Source organism: Cynoglossus semilaevis, chromosome 4, assembly GCF_000523025.1.
Source record: "Cynoglossus semilaevis isolate Cse_v1.0 chromosome 4, Cse_v1.0, whole genome shotgun sequence".
Lineage (NCBI taxonomy): Eukaryota > Metazoa > Chordata > Actinopteri > Pleuronectiformes > Cynoglossidae > Cynoglossus > Cynoglossus semilaevis.
This window is the reverse complement of record NC_024310.1, coordinates 16747543-16765684: the sequence shown is the minus strand read 5'-3', so window position 1 is coordinate 16765684 and position 18142 is coordinate 16747543. Positions and strand designations below refer to the sequence as shown.

At 43.0% G+C, this 18142-nt stretch overlaps 1 protein-coding gene across 1 annotated transcript in view; it reads right to left on the bottom strand.

The window, feature by feature from the left end:
- LOC103378448 (protein jagged-1b) overlaps positions 1–18142 on the bottom strand; it is a 39388-nt gene that overhangs the window by 12711 nt on the left and 8535 nt on the right. Inside the window, exons 3-4 of the mRNA XM_008309662.3 lie at positions 4827–4884; positions 624–872 (exon numbers count right to left, since the gene is read on the bottom strand). Coding sequence (XP_008307884.1) covers positions 624–872; positions 4827–4884 — 307 coding nt within the window. The remainder of the gene's footprint in view (positions 1–623; positions 873–4826; positions 4885–18142) is intronic.

Here is an 18142-nt window from a genome sequence, read left to right as displayed (position 1 = left end):
GCAGAAGTCCGAGGTCACGCAGCGAGGGCGTCCAGCTGATGAGTCACGGACAGCCCTTTCAGTACAGTCCCGATGGCGTTCCGTGTTCTTCTTACTGAATAACTGAACATTCTATTTTTGTAAAAGGCTTTTTCCCGTCATTTTCAGACAGACGTAACCTTTGCATTAATGCTCGAGTGCCGAGGCTTAGATGTACACGTGTACCGCAGAGAGAAGAGGCCCGAGGTAGTTCATTAAACGGTCGTTTTTAGACGCTTCATGGGGCAACAATAGACAGGAAGAGAAAGTCATAATCATGGAAAACCTTTTTGGAATCCCTGGAAAGAAATACTGAAGAGGAAACCCCCCCACCTCCACCTTTGAGGATTGAAAAACATTTCCTAATTTTCAGGGACTTGAATTCAGGCCAAGACCATTGATGAGAAAACGAGAAAAGCTTTCTGGCCTTTAGAAAAAAAAACTGGTGATTTATTTTGTTGGTTATAAATATGATCTGAGCAGGACACGGTGTTCTTACAAATAGATTGGAATTTAGAGAAAAATTCTATTAAAATAAATTCCAGATCGAAATCAATCAAGGCATTTTTGTCTTTTACATTTTGAAATATTATTCACTCCCTCACCATCTTTGCACTCATGCCCGGTCCAACCGTCCATGCAGACCTTGGAGCCGCTGTGGTCACAGTTAAAATGGCCGAAGAAGTCGTCGCGGGACCGGCAGAACTTGTTACAGAACGGTCCGTAGTAGTTGGAGTCACAACGGAAGCGGAGACGATATTCCAGGCTGAGAATCCGCCCGTGGTGACGATACGTCTGCCACTGTTCACTGGGGTTCAACATGGAGGAGAGCAGAACTCGCTCAATCAACTGGCCTGAGAGGAGAGAGAGGGGAAGAATTAGATAGAGAAAAGTGATTAGAAGAAAAAGAAGAAGAAGAAGAGGAAGAGGAAGAGGAAGAGGAAGAGGAATCTCCTTTATCGTCGTTGTACATTTGAAATGTGTCCTCTGCATTCAAACCATCAACTCATTCACTCAGCAATTTGGTACAACACACCACAACCAGTCATAGTGTATTAATACAGGTTTCAGTATCAAATATTGTTCACTGCTCTGTGAAATATATTTTTGTCAAGTTAAGAAACTCAGCAGCACGGAAGCAGGTAATTTAACTTTTTTAAGCTCCAGTGGGCCACGCAAAATGACTTGGCGGGCCGCATTTGGACCGCGGGCCCTGAGTTGGACACATATGATCTAAACCTTCTCTTTCATTTTTGTCACCATCCTTACGCTGATGACAGCACGTCATGAGGCCTTTACAGCCTCTCTAATGAAAACAAGAGCCCGCGGCCACAAACAGCACTAATGTGAACGACTGTTAACCCAAAATAATGAAGTGAAAACGATTAAAACCCATCGGAGAGTTCAGTGTTACTGCCGGTTCCCACAGCACCTGAGGGAACGTCACTTCCTTTCGTGCTATTCGTGTGTCACTGTTCCAGTGACAGTACTGATGGATACAGCAACTGACTGTGTGTCCTGTGATATTTTAAGGACATACAGTTTATATGCCTGAAGAGAATGTCAGTCTCAGTGTCAGACTAGCCAATGACCTCTGTGTCCTTTCACTACAACCTTTCATTTCCCTTCTCAGTTCCTCACTTCCTCAACCCTCTCAGTCTGTACTGCTGAGCAGTGTGAGCTGAGGGCAGTCAGAGAGTGACGGTGGGGCAAACATTGCCCTCTTTGTGGCAGTGCTAACAAAGACAGTGGTGATGTCATGAGGAGGGAGGAGGGGGGAGGAGGGGAGGGGGGAGGAAGGGTAGACAGAATAGCACAGGGGACAAGGGATGAGGCCCAGGGCAGTGACCAGAGCTCCTGACCCCCTGAGGGGATTTCCCAGAGGCAGCGTCACCCCCGACTCACAGGCAGTATTAACACAAAGCATTGTGAATACAATATAGTGTGTGTGTGTGCACGCGTGTGTGTGTCCCAATAAACAGATGTGTGTACTTAAGAAGTGAAGCCTAAAAATTTAGAAAATGGAGAGAGGGAGAGTGGTGTGTGTGTGTGTGTTTAAGTCAAAGAGGAAGGGAAGCAGCTATTAACACACACGCACACACACACACACACACTCATAACGCCTGATGGAGAGATGAGATCACTGTGGTTCGACACAAAGGAATGAAAACGGGGGGCACAAACACATACACATACCAGCACGTATGTGTATGTGTGTGTGTGTGTGTGTGTGTCAGTGTAAAACTGTTAGCTCTGTAGTCAAATCTAAGTGCTGGGTTTTCCAAACGCTCTTCACGCGACATCACCGCCTCGTGTTTTTCCCCCTTTATTTTACGGCCCTGGCTCTGGTCAGACGGGCTAACGTCGTTATCACCAGCCCAGAGAGGGCGGCAGGCGGAGCTGAGGAAGTGGGAAGTGGGGTATAACAAGAGGCTGAGTTCCTCTGTAAGGTGATCAAGTGAGCTGGAACAACAGCAAACGAGGACAAAAATAGAGAGAAAATTAAAAATGACAGCAGTAATAGTCCTGAGCTGCTGCATTAACACGTCCTCACAGAAAAGCAAACAGACCGTGAGCAGCAAACACACACAGGAGGAATGATACCAGCAGGTGGACTCAGTGATTAAACTGGAGTCCAGGGGTGACTCTGTGCTTCTGTCGACTGTTAGCTGTGGGTTTGTTGCTTCTCACGCCTGCTGAGACATCGCTGCTGGACAGAAAATGTTTTTCATTTTTCATTATCTATCACATATTAACAAATCAACGCACTTCTGAAAACTACGAAATGAGCCAAAAGGGAGGTTGTGCCAAGACGTGTCCCAGTGATCCTATCATCATCATCGTAAAAAAGTGACAAGCAGTGTCTTTAGTTTTATCGAGAAGCTGGTCTGTATTATTACAGCCCTAATATTGGATTCCATTTTCTCTCCAGAGGTTGTGGTTTTGAGTGTTACGTCAATGCACTGGAGTCATGGAGAAACGGCAACATATCCGCTGGTAAAACGAGGTGAAGAATCATTATAAAATGTATTAGAATTATTTTCTGCATTTTTGTTTGGTACATGCATATGATGTTTCTAAACCAGTGGTATGTGGCACCTCAGTGTGCCATGAAAGATCATGAGGTGTACCTAAGAAAATTAGAGCTATTTGGAAAAAATGAACTATTTCAGTTTGGCATTTCAAAACTTAAAAACTAAAAAAAAAAAGGGTTGTGTGTCTTTCTTCAATTCATGAGAGTAAATCACATTTGTGTTCAACTAAACAGGCTCAGAATTTAAAGTGAGGATACTAAAAGACCGTTATATCATAGATAAACATATCATTTAAATATAGGAGGAATAAAGGAGAGGGATAAAATAATAATAATAATAAAAATCCTCGCCAGATAAGCACAGGCAAATATTGCCCTTGAACAACTCAAGCTCATCTGGTAAAAAAAAAAAATCAGGATTTTTTCTCGAATGTTTTCTTTATCCTTGTTGACTACATGTTCAAATAAACTTTCGGAATAATATTAAAAAATATGAAATTGCTGACATTTTTGGGAGTTAAACCCTATTAGGACTAGAGACACTGAAATTGAATGATGGGATTAAGATTGAACTGGGAATCAGGATCATCCACAGGAACGGCGTGTTCCTGCTCAATGACATCAGATACATTTTATTTGCATAAAATTACGGGAAAGGCGACATCGTCAGTTTACATAGAATGTCATATTTCATCCCGATTTCCAAGGACTGCTTGGTAATCCTTTCGGATTAGCAGCTTGATAAATCAGCAGATTGATAAATCCGTCTTTCCTGCTGCAGGACACCTGTGTCAGGGTCAGGCTGCGCTAACAGAGAAGAGCATGGCTTTAAATTGCACGCAAAAGACTTTAAAGAGCTTCAGGAGAAGAACTGCATGAAATGTAAGTGAAACCTAATAATCGTGCTGCAGGACACGGAGGAAGGAGAAATGGAAAAGGAGCTGAGACACAAACAGAATGAGGAGGAGAAGGAGGTGTCGTTTACTCCTCCATGATCTCAGGCATCTTCTGGACACCACTGCGGTCCCCTCTCCGAGGGAGGCAGAGGATGGAGGCATGAAAGGGAGGACTGTGGCACGACAGGAATGAGGAAGGCATATGAACATCTGTCTACATCTCTGTGTGTGTTCACATGTGTGTTGTACGCCTTTATAGTATGCAGCTCAGGTCCCCTGTCATGGAGCTTTGGTAGATTAGGAGGAGAAAGAGCAGGAAATGAAAAGGACAGAGTAAAAGACCCTCTCACTTTGTGTGATCACAGACACAACGGGAGGGAAAAAAAAAAGGAGATTTTACCATGTCAAACCACAGCACTTGTAAACAAGGACTGTTGTTTGCCTTGGTGAAAAAAAAGACAACGTTTTCCTGGTGAGAGGAGGAGAGCGGTGCCCCTCAGAGCCAAAACGGGACTGAACACAGCAAAATAACCTCGCCTTTTTTCCCTTTGACAGATTTGGTTAAATGTGACAAATGAACAGAATCTGCCGGAACAGTTGCTGCTCAGTGGGAAGACATTTTCAAAGCTGAATTTCTCCTGCTGAGGCTGACTGTTAGGGAACATTTGGCCAAACTTTCTGTTGTTTCTCTTGTGCAGATCTCACATTCTACGCTTGTCATTAAGATGACAAAACAGACGCTGAAACAAAACTAGACCCTCATGATGATGAGGAAAAAATTGTTCAACAAAAATGTATAAAGTTGGTCCTTGGAACTGCAGATTTGATGCATGAAAATGTATGTTTGTAACAGTGTGTGTGTGTGTGTGTTTCTTCACCTGTTTCTGACGTGTCATTATCAAAGTCCATAGCCTCCAACACCAGAGAAAAGGATTTCTGTGAAGAAACAGCAGAGAAAACACGGGTCAAACATTTTCCACAAACATATATTCGAGTCTTAAATGTCATAAACCTGTTGTTGTGTGACCAGATCTGAGCAATTCTAAAAATGTTCACGTTCTGATGTCGATGTGAAACTTCCCTTCATCCACCACCACATCACCACAGAGAGCCCACTGAAATATGTCACTCTGGAGACTTCAGCAGATTTCTGATGCATGTGATCAGCCTATAAATCACCAACCAGGACTTCAGATCAGATTTCCAAGTAAGACTTTACAATCTTTTTTTTTTTTTTTGCTGCTCTTGTTTTATCACTTTCTTCAATCCACCAAGCCATGAAGATGAAGATTCTCCTGACAGACTGCATGAATGTGCAGTCACGTCTTAGCTGAGGAGGAGCAGCGCCTGAGGGAGGATGAATGAGGAGGTCGAGAGCACGGTGTGAAGTCTGCAGAGTGAAGATGTAGAGAGAAGAGAAGACGCGGAGAGAAGCAGGAGACGGGATGAAAACACGGGTGGAGAAAGCAAAGGAAATGGTCAAGAAAGCGATTTTAGAAATGAAGAAATAGAGAGAGAGGGTGATAACACAGGAAGTGTGTGTGGAAGATGAGAAATGCGGTAGCTGCAGCCAGAGGAGGGATAACCATCTGTGGTACTCCTGGAGGTTTTTTCAGATGTGGTGAATAAGGAGAGCAAAGGTCAGGGGGAGGTGAAACACTCGTCTCGTGAGATGAAAAGAATAGGATTAGAGCGAAAGACAAAAGAGAGAAGTGAAAAGATTTTGAAAAAAAAAATGCAGACGAACACCCACATACAGTGTGTTCACAAGACGTGGTGATAATGAGGGCTGCTTGGCTGCGCTGGGCAGGCGGCCAGTTTATTAGGACCTGGCATCAGCACAGATGGAGCAGCTGCAGTTAGACGGTCTCAGCTTTTACGTTTGCCCTAAACCTACATATGCATCATCTCTGGTTGGTTTCTTTTGTCACACACTGTTCCACATTTTTGTGTCAGAACTAGAGCCTGAGCCTGAGTCAAACAGCAGGTTGACACCTAGAAATGTTAGTAGCTGCATGTTTAGTATGTGTGTTGTGTTTGTGCTTTAGCTCTTTGTTGTTCTTCTTGGTTACGTAACAATCTAAGAACAGCCTTGCAGTTACAGAACGTACCCACAGGGGGAGACTGTTTTGACTGTACCTCTTGATGAGGCTCACAATGTCATTACAAGTAGAATGCAACAAGACCATTTGTTTTACCAGACATATATATAATATCTATAAATCTAGTACAGTACTTCTCAAATGGTGGGGCGGGACCCCCTGGGGGGTGCGGTGAGGTCCCAGGGGGGGCATGAAGGGCTTCTAATGGAATATGACACACATATGGACATCAGTGTACCACTGCTGTAATTGCATGAATGATAACAAGCCTCCGGTCACTAGGTGGCAGCAACTCATACGGTGGTTCGTACAGATACAAATCTCAATAGTTTTTCAATTCACGGGGGTTTGGGTTGGGAGGGAAGGGGAGTGCGTGAAAACATTTCTGTCCCCAAGAGGGGGCGTGGCAGAAAATAATTAACAACCACTGCTGTAGTAAATGGAAAGGTCACTTCTATATAGGTGTTGTTTTCTTGTATATGTGGATATAGGGGAGCAATACTGCTAAAAGGTAGTAAAGTAAGGGGGACAGCAGTAACCTTGCAGATTTTCTGAAACAGAAGTCCCATCAACACACATTGAATTTTACTGAGAATCAAACATATAAATCAATGTTTTATTCAGCTTTTAGTTTTAGATTGATACTCAATAGGTTAAGGACACAGTTAAAGAGCGTTTTCTCCAAAGGACCCATCTATGTTGCATTGCACTTGTAATAATTTTTTAACAATGTTAATAGGGCCAAAAGGATATTGCGTTTGTAAATGACAGGATTACGTCACCTAATTCCCCTCTAGATGTGTGCACCATTACACCAGGTGATAGATCACTGTGTAACAGACACACTCAAAGTCAAAGTGCTGTACATGTACATACATGTTCTGTAAATGAATGGAAGCACTGACGTGATTCCCCGGTGTTAATGATTCAGCAGGGGGCGATCAGCACATCGGCTCAACAGCAGGATGAAAACTGCCGCTGCAGTCGGAGCTTTTGACAATCAGGTCAAATATGATGAAGTGTCCGCCGCTGTAGAACTGCACACGCAGCGCCACCTGACTGCTGGCCTGTGCACAGTCTGCTACATCACTCTTATTTCTCATGCTTCATCTTATCTTGCCGTGGTTGTGTGTGTGCATTGCTCATGCTGCTGCCGTTTCAACCACCAACCTACACACTCACCTCCTCAGTCACGATACACACGGGACGGAGGATCTGTGTCACACTGGCCGGAGTTAACAGGTTGAAATAGAAGAACCACTGATATGACTTCATAGGAAACATCACCGATGACGAGCCCTTCCTGACAACCCTTCCAAAACACACACTCACACACACACTCACACGCATGCAAAGCAGCACAAAGGTAATTTCTGTTGCAATCACAACTTGACGTCAGGCGTGGCGTCAGGCGTTACGGGGTCAGGATAGGTGGAGTGGTTTGAGGAGTGTGTTTAGAGATACAACAACACGCAACGCGATGAAAATCACAGGAACAAACACGAGGCTGAGATCAGAGTCCGTGATAAGAGTGATATTTTTATCTGTGTGTGACACAAACCGCAGGTCTATTTCTGCCATTTATGGTGATAATAGCCAAAGTGGTGACAGCTGGGAAATGACATAATGGGAATGGTGAATGTCTCGCACCTGGCAGTAAACGTGTCCTACATCCTCCTGCGGAGACCTCATGTGGTCGGATGTCCCTCAGCTCGCCCGCGGTGACGTCACACACAGGCTGAAGTGTGGGACTATGTACAGCATGTCATTGGTGACGTTATCTTCTTCAGCTTCAGCTTCTGCTTTTTCTTCTTCTTCTTCCTCTTTTGTGCTGCTTCTCCTTCTGCTTTTCTTTTTCTTCTTCTTCTTTTCTATTTCAGGGCCATATTTCTGTCTGATATTACTATTATTTGATATTTATTTTAGAATTCAGCTGTGGCCTGGATTGGCTGGTTCAGTGGGCCAGATTTGGCCCGTAGGCCGGCAGTTGATGATCACTATTCTACGTTGTCTTATTCAGCTTTAGCTTCATCTTCTTCATTTTATTCTTTGCTTTTATCTTGATTTTGCTCGTTCTTCTTCGCCTTCGTGAACATCTTCCCTGTCATCGTACACTACTTTCTTCCTCTGCTGCTGCTGCAACAGCAGATCAGGTGCTTAATTAGTGTTACACCAGTCACCAAAATCTCCTCCTCCTCCTCCTCCTCCTCATCCTCTTCCTCTTCTACTACACCCAAGACTCCTTTTCGGAGCTTTTGTCTAATCTTCAACCAAGGAAACATGTTGAAAGGCTTTCTTGCAATAACAGGTCCATTATTATTTGTTGACTCTACTGTAATACTGTAGTAAAATCCATACAGGTGTCAGTGATGTTCTGGGCGCAACAACAAATCCATGACACAATGTGCGCGTATTTGATTTTTGTTTTTCTTTTCTCCAGACACGGAGAATCGCTTCTTCAACTACTTCCACTTCACAGCGTTATTGATCAGTTTCTTTGCAGCGTCCGAGCCTGACATGTTTGCCCTCTCTGCAGACAACACTCATGTTCAATCAGGTCTGGCTTTTACTGCTCACAGACATGAACCACGTAGAGCCTGGCATAGATGGAGAGAACGGGGACTTTCCAACAACAAAAACACAGAACCAAAACAAGATCAAAAAGAGAGAATTAACGCTAGTGATGAATCTGCCCCTGCCTGGGGCTGCGGGGTGTCTGGTCGCCTGACCCCGACTCTCCGCCTGCAGACTCACACTGCCTAAGCGGCAGCAGAGCTTGGGATTAGAGGAAACTATGCCTGTTGAAACCACTGGGCAGATGGCATGCAAAAGTCTCACATGTGAAGGTTTAAAGCAAAAAAATGCAGCTGTGTTTTCCAGCCTTAAAAACTCCAGCTGCTGACGCTTTCATTGCTTCACTTCTCATTCCTTCACTCTTGTTTCTCAGACACCACATCATCCCTCTCTCTCTCTCTCTCTCTCTCTCTCTCTCAGACATGGGCAGGGTAGGATATCCCGACAAAGACAGTCTGTACAAACACTGCTCTACGACAGGAAGGACTCCCAGGCCTGAGAGAGGAATTTCCCCTCAGAGCTTACACACCCTAATGCATACATGCTTCCATGCACACAAACACACACTCACACATGTCTGTGTTCAAACATATGCGCACACACACACATAAATAATTAGTCTGGTATCCCGACAGCCCATACTAGGTTTTCTTATGAGGACCAGGGAAAATAACGTCATTGGTTTAACAGTTTGGTAGTTTATTAGTTAACCAGGATAGATTGATTAGTTGAATTGATATTGACATATTTTTCTAGTGAACCACAATTGTACAGTATGAATTGACATGGGTTGAATTGAATTTTAGTTCCAGTAAAATTATGAAAAAAGACAATTTGTGTCTATTTGTGTGTATACATGTGTAGGTTTGAGTGACATTTTGGGATATTTATGTTCTGCTGCTAATAGAATGTAGGGATTTACAGGCAATAATAATAATAAAAATAAAAATAAAAAAATAAAAAAATAAAAAAGTAAGAATAATAAAAACACTAAAAAATAAATAATTAATAATAATAATAATAAAGTGAAATAAATATTTCTTTTATAAATACATTAATTATATTATATTAATGGTCACTGTTGTTGTAGTATTAGCCATAGTAAAATAATATATGCAAATATTTTGCATAGGAATATTGCAAATATTTGCCCAAATTAAATATCATTGTCTAATCCCTCGTCATTTAATCCTGTCTAACCTATGCATAATGTTTATCTTTCCCATATCAAATCACATGCCCCTTTCTTTTCTAATGGTTCTCAAGGGGTGGCCCCAGTTACTCATCTCCCTCCATCACACCTACACCCTTTACTTCTACGTCCTGTATCTTCCTGCTGGGAAAACAGATTTGAGGGATTTTCTCTACAGAACCGTTAAAAAAAGAGACAACACAGTGGGAAGACTTTGTTTTGGTTTTAGATTATTATTTACTGTGTGTGCACCGGGAGTGAAGACGGCGTGCATTAGCTGAACAAATGCACTTAATCCCTTATTCATACAGTAAAACACCACTTAACATACAATAAAAAAATACCTGCCACATCAGACAGCTCAGGCAATTAAACTCTCACACTCTCTCACACACACACAGGGAGAGAGAGAGAGAGGGAGAGAGAGAGAGGGAGAGAGTTGTCATGACAGCAGCTGTGTCTGAGCAGGGCTGGATGGCCGACACCTCACCTGGACCACTAATTAACAGCAGAGGTAACCACAGTAACGAGGGCATTACCATTCCACAGACAAAGCAAAGAAAATACAATACATGACCATGTGACAAACTCCGGCTACATGCTGTCTGTTCTATTTGATTTCTGTTACGGCCAAAAACAATCTCAGGTGAACTTTCAGTCGGAGACAATTAAACCACTGCCTCTCAAATCCTGGGTAATGACAAAAATGTCCCGTGGAGGAAGCCAGTAAGTCTGATGTCAGACGTCTTTGAGGGTATCAGTGGATCAAGACTAAAAACACACTGTCGGAGGAATGAGGCCCCCTGGTGTGCTGTCGTCCGCCCCACCCTCCGCTGATGGACAGAGTAACTGCATAATTATCTCTCTGTTCCCGCAGTCCCTTCTTCTTCAATTCTACTTCACTGTGGACGTAATTAGTTCCAGACGTTACCCTCCTCTTTTTTTAACCATCAATTATTTTCAGTGTATCCACACCCAACAGTGTCAGCATGTCAGTGGAGTCTCCTCCTCCGAGCTCCTGGGGCCAAGTCATAGATAACTTTGTCGTCAATTAAATAAACAAAGACTTTACTACTAGTTAAATACGGTGGGAATCTCAATAATATAAAACGCAAATAATGCAGCAGCACAAATACAGAAAGTAATACTATTCAAAAGAGTGACTTCAATGCCAGTGGTTCCAAGCCCTCAATAATAAAAAGACAGTTCAAATTTCATGATCAAAATAGTTCATTAAAAGTGAAGACATTTTGCACATCAGGTGAGATTGTGTCTTGGCTCCTCTGCTTGACCAAAACTGTAGTGTTTTTCTCTGATGGATTTCAGCATTTTCTCCTCCAGCAGATGGCGCCCAATTTGACCACCTATATGGCATACGCCACGAACTGGCTCTGGTTGAAACACCAAAACATTCAAAATAAAAATGTGAAATTTCCTTATAATAATAATCCATTTGTGATGTCTCCTATGGATCTATACAATGTTGCAGCATACATGTAATGATATTTTGAGCACATTAGGAGCTGGAACACAGTACAACTGGAACGTAATATTATTTTGATACATTTAAAGACTGAATAAAAATGCCTGCTGTTAGGACATTATTTTTCCACTGAGGGTAAAACCTTTCAAGAAAAAGTTTCTCTGTCTCTTTTCTGTGGCACTTTTCTGTCTGCAACAGGAAGACCAGGTCCATTTCCTTTGTATGGTCCTTGATTCTAACCCCACATCAGTTACAGTTTACACAGCAGCTCAGACAAGGTAAACACTCGCAGCAACATTTCAGGTTTCTGCTCCTTGACTATCCAGTGATTCCACTTGGTGGAAACGGAGCCAGACTAAACCAACAGAAAGACTCCGATTGTCGTCAAAGCGCGTCAAGAAGCAAGGGGAAGGCAACAAAGGCAAACATACGAGGGGAAGAAAAAAAATCCTGTACCAGGACACATGTTCTTGGTCAGTTTCCACCACTGTCTGTCGTCACTGCATCCTCCCTCGCTCTGTCCGACTCTCCCATTCCTGCAGGGTTAATTAGCTTACACTGAACTATGCAGCCACTTCAAACAGGCTGGGACAACAGAGGCCTCTTGCCATGATGTGTCCTCATCTTCTATGACCCCCCCCCCCCCCCGAGCCCGCCTGTCCAACCTCATCTCTATCCTGCCTGTCTTTCTCACACACACACACAGACACACACACCTGAGCCTCACACTGAGCTCCCCCACTGACTGCACCACACCTTCCTCTCTCTTATCAAACTCCCTTCCTTCTTCACTCCCGGCCTTCCCTCCCTCTGGACTGCTTACATCAACTTTAGCCTCTCGTCCATTAATCTGAACTGCTCCGACTGCCCTCCTTCAACCTGCCTCACACCCCCCGCCTCACAACCTAGACTGAGCGCCATCATGCCCACAACCTCCCCCCCGACCCTCCTTTTTTCTCCAACTTCCGCAGGAAATTACCTTGTCTCGCCAGTGGACGCTTTGCATCCCGGGAAGGATTTGCATTGTGAGTGAAAAAAAAAAAAACCAAAGTAGTGTGTCAGTGTTAATGTATAGACAACAGCACACAACCCACGGGGTCAAGGGAGTTTCAGATTTTTTGCAGAAAAAGTTGGGAATTAAGTTGTTCTGATGTGACTTTTTAGATTGGTTTTTATAAAGTTAGCAAAAATTTCACAAACCAACAGTTTGATGTAGATCTGAGGGGGGAAAATATTGATTATAAAAATATATATAAATATATTATATTTTGTAAGTACTGTAAGTACTTTTGTAAGTACTGATTCAATATTTTTGCCACAGTGATTGAATCTACGGTGTACAGTTGGTCATTGATCACAGACACAATCACAGTCAAATTACACTGGAACAGTCTTTAAAAGAATCCATTCTAAAACTCACCCCAAACACTGTACAAGTCTGATCTGCAGCTTCAGTGTGAACCAACCAGAGCGCTACTGTACAAGTCTGATCTGCAGCTTCAGTATGAACCAACCAGAGGTCGTCTGGGTCACGTCTGCTCCGTGTCCCCAGAAACAGGACTAAAGACAGGGAGTCTGCTTTCAAATGAGCTAATGAGCCAAATTTCACTTTTCATTTGGTGGCAGAGTCCTTTGAAATGTGTTGTTGTTTAAAAACATGACACGTAGTACATCGTAGTACATCCATACTCGCTGTCACTGTTGACAACCAGATAAATTATACGATGTTGGCAAAAACCTATTCCCCATGACATTGTGTATTTAGAAGTAAAATTAATTCAGCTATTAGATTAATTTATAAAATAATGGATTATGTATATTTGAAAAATGATGACATTACTATGTAGAGTTTGTGGCTTGTGTTCAGTGAAGTAAAACTCTCATTAGCACACTCAGTTATTATAAACTGAACGTAGAAATTCAGTGAATACAAACAAACTGGTGTAGCAAACGTTAGCTCTAGTGTCTGTAGCAGGACTGGTGAAGCTACCTTAGCTCTGGGGTTGGGGGCCGCTTTGATACACATAGAGTGCAGCAACACAAACAAGCCAATATGCTGAAAATGGTAGCAAGTTAGCAACAAAATAGGCTAAAGATAAATCGCAAAATAATATTGACAACATTATTGTTTATAGTCGATAATTTGTGGGACAATATATTGTCCAGCAAAATCTGTTATCGTCCCAGGCCTAGTGTGCTTTAGTGCTAACAATGTGGCCAAACATTACACATGTTAGCATCAGAATTTACAGTCCCAGTGGTGGTATAAAGTGGACTTACAGGCTTTGAGGAAAATTGATATGACAGTCAGAGCAAAGCAGGAGATCGCGATCCATTACAAAGTCCCGATGACATGACATAAAGACACAAGGACTAGACTCTGGGATGTTAGGGACAGACCACGGAGATGATCACGAGACACGAGGGTGGAAATCAAGGACAAACCAAGAATGTGTTTCACAATATTGTGACTGAAAATGTTTGTGGTTGTTCCTGTCAAGTTCCAGCAACAGAAGAAACCACAGACAGAAGAGGAGGATTTATGACAGCCTGCTCTGGTGTAATCCACAGAGACGTGACGCGGCTGAACATCACTGGGAAGCAGCGACAAAGACACAATGGGTTTGTAGGGAGTTGTTGAAGCTGGAGATGCAGGAGGTGGAGGAGAGAGGCTGAGGAGAGATGACAGGAAGAGGTAGAAAATCGATGCGGCTAAAAGTGAACTAAATCTGCTGTAATTACAGAACAAAGGCATCGTGTACCTGCAGTTAGGCTTCAATGACGCTCAGTGACGCGCCCGGAGATAGGGAGGAAGACAGACAGGAAGAGTGTAATTCAACAGTGATGATGCAAATCGATGTTCCTTTTCCCTCATTTAATAAAGGTTTGCACTCCAATTTGCACACAAATGAAATCATTAAAACACGCCTCCCTGGAGATGTTTACCCCCGAGTTACGAACGTATCTCTTTGGAGATGTTTACCCCCGAGTTACGAACTTATCTCTTAAAAACACCGGCTCTAAATCCTGAGGGTATTAACCTTCTTTGTGTGTTGTGTGTCTGCGTTGGCTGATGAATTCAGGATCAGTGTGTTAGGGGGCGTGTGACTTTTTAGGGATAAAGATGAAGAATAATGAGAATTGTGCATGTGTGTGTGTGTGAATGTATATCTGAGACACACACAGCAGTATCAGCGTACACACAGGTATGCAGAGCTGTGTAGGAGAGTCAATTAGGGCACAAAAGAGAGGAGCGCACAAACGACAAGATGGGTGGATGGATGGATGGGTGGGTGGGTGGGTGGGTGGATGGGTGGGTGGGGGGCACAATTCCCAACTATTCCCTCCTCTGCTCGTTTTCCTTCACTGACTTCTACCGACTCGGCTCCCACACAGGTGGAATGTACAGGTTACGTGCGTGAAAGAGGGCGAGTCGCTCAGCGTGCGTTTCTGTTCCGTGCCATGCTTTAAAATTCCTCATTCTTCCCAACCTCTACCTCCTCTCCCACTCCACACACCTCTGCCCCCCCGCAGTCCAGCCTCCTACAAATCCACATGCACGGAATCAGATCTGTCCCTTAGGAATGCGATACATCTTTAGCATCTTTAGCCTTACATCACAGTCATTCTGTTGATTAGTAAAATATTTGACAGATGTTCATCCTCTACCAGTAAATTTGTTCATACTTTAAACGTCACAGCTCGTCCTGCCGTCCCAGTAGAATAACAGTGGACACACAGAGACTGACGTGACCTGGATGTTCCCACAGTAGCTGCACCTGAATCTATTTGCATGATGGAAACATTTTGCATATGGAGGATCTAGGACCTATGACAGACGGCTGCATGGAAATAGTTCCTCTGAAGAGAAAAGGCTTTAAATCTGAACGTGTGTCAAACTCAAGGCCTGCGGGCCAAAACTGGGCCCGCCAAGTCATTGCGTGTGGCCCGCGGGAGCTTAAATTGCCTTATAATAAACTCCATGTTGCTGAGTTCCTTAACCTGATAACTTATTTTTTATTACACAGAGTAATTTACAATATTACTAACTAACTTGAATAAATAATAATCAGTTGCAGAAACATGTATTAAAGCGTTATGGAGTAGTTACAGGTGTACTGTTACAACCAGTCCTTTAGGGGGAACTATAATGCTGATGTGGCTCCCAGGTGAAACTGAGTTGGACACCTCTGCTTTAAACGCTCCGGTTAAATTCACAACATAAATGTCTAATGGTTGCCTTCGGCTAAAAATACAGTTAAAACTGATCCAGGATCACACAAAATCCTGAACACAACACCTGATTAGGAACATTTTTGTATCCAATAACTATATACTAATGATGGAACATCAACTACCAAAACTGGTCAACGGTCAATACGTCTGAACGTGTCCATGACAGTGGCATGGAAGTTTCCAGTGTGCTGCAGCTAAAGTGGCTATAAATCACAAACATTCAGCAGTGGTTTCCGCCGTGGGCCTTTACACAGATTCACACATCCGGGATGTATTTCAGCAATAAAGCTAAAGAGATAACCTGGGGGAACTAAAACACTACACTTACACCCTCTCTCACACTTTTTTTTTAAAGTGTTTCCCAGGCACTGACAGGGATGGCCTGTGGCGTTGAACCTGACCATGAATGAATTTTAACACTTGACATGAGGATTATAAACAGCGGGGCCGTCACTCTATTCACTCCTCCATAACGGCGTTTCTATAGCACCTATCGTATTGTCGTTAGTCAGCGCTGCCGCCAACAAAAGGACAGGCCATAACCAGACCTTGATGAACTAGTTTTGAGAGTGAGGTGTCAGGAAACATCAGATCCAGTTCCCACATTTTGAGGAAATATACGGGGATAACAAATGCTCTCCTACCTTTTGTATAACCTGGTCATAAATTTTGATCCGCAGATTTGTCAGGGACCGTCTCTCAGTGGGCAGGGTTTTGCCTTTGTCATCCAAAAAAGATTTAGCAGCGATACAGCCAACAGAGACTGGGCTTAAAGAAATGACCTGGCATTTATGAAGTCTTTGAACTCTTCCTGTCTCTCAAGAGGCGCCGCAGCTTAAACGTCCCAGACCGCTGACAGTCTGCACTTTTCAATCTGGGGTCAAAATAAAGCCACGTCTGTCTATGAATATCTGGGAGATTACTGCTGACCAGGAGGTAAAGCTGAAACAGGGCTGGAACAACAACAACAACAACAAAAAAAAACCCAACTCAAACCATGTTGCTGGATAATGTATCATTTTTTATTATTATTTAACCCTATTTTTATTGATGGAGATGCCATTTTGTAAGTTTGAAACATCCATTAAAAAACATCTCTAATATATCTTTTTTTCTATTATTATTATTATATTCTTTGGTCAGTAAGACAAAAAGGCACGGGGTGCATCGAGTGACGTCAGTGCACAACAAGGTTTAATTAACTGTAACCCTAAGTACGGCTGTATGTAAGTTAGCTTGTGTTAGCTACGCCAGTTCTGGTAGAGACACCATGTAAACTAGAGGAACAAAGGAGGCCCAGAGCCAATCAGAGTTATGTTTGTTGGCTAATACTGTAGCGGTTATCACACTCGCCATATACACCTGCCTTAAATAAAGAAGGTCCTGGGTTCGAGCCCTTGTGGAAGCATATAGTTAACCCTCCTCATGTCAGTCGCCTTTGGATAGAAACGTCTACTAAATGCATAAATGTGAAGTGTAAAGGGCGGGACATGTACACAGAGAGCCAATCAATGTCAATATAAGTACAGCGGTATGAAGCCAGTTGCAATTAAGTCAAAAAACTAAAACCAACTGGTTATGACATAGCTGGAGGTGAGCGGCCATACCAGCCAGTGGGGGATCAGCGGCGTGATCACGTCATCTCGGCTGACTCAGGTTTGGTTGATCTCCAGTCTGGAATCAAACCTGACTATTCCACCTACAGTGTGTTCATGAGTGAGTTTTGAGCGTACTATTGAACACAGGACAGAGCTCCGCATGACTGAGCACCACATTTTCTGGAGTCATTCTTTCTAGAAAACAAGGGTTTCATTCAGATGACACCCCTCAGTTCACAGGCCTCTGGGCACTGACTGGTAAAAGGGGGTTATCCTCCCCCCAGCTTTGCTCCACGGACTAACAGAGGGGACACAGAAAATTAACACAAAATCTTTGTGTTATGTCTTTGTGGCTGCGCTGCCTCTCTCTGTTTTCCAGTTTTTGCGTCTTTGTAGTTGTTTGTCTTGTCTTTGTAGCCATATTACGTTTCCTAACATAGCGGTCGCATCAGGTTCGTTTGTGAACATTTCTGTCTTTTGACTCAGCTCTGTGATTTCTTTAAAGAAAAAAATACCCAAAATCTAAGTCACCGTCTGTCCTCCTAAAACCTCCGGTTTGTAGTCGATTCATGCATTCAGTTAAAAATTCAATGCATTTTAACTGAAAATTACCTGCTCGCTAGTGTGTGTCCAAAAATGTGGATTTTTTTTTGTCAAAAATTATTTTGAGCATGTTCAGTGACTTTAACACAACTGGGAGGCAGAGATTCAGGGAATTTAGATAAGAATTCAGGAGAAACCAGCGCTGGAATTGACAATCTGTGGACACTGATAAGAAGAGAAACACACATGTATGACTGACCATGTATCTTACAGAAGTGGGAAAGAGGGAAAGAAAGAAAAAAAGGGAAGGAAAAAAGGAGGTAAGAAAGAAAGAAAGAAAGAAAGAAAGAAAGAAAGAAAGAAAGAAAGAAAGAAAGAAAGAAAGAAAAAGTGAGCGAGGGCAGGGGAGAGAAAGAGCTCACCTTACCTCATTATGACTACACTCACCTGTTCATCCCCTCACCTG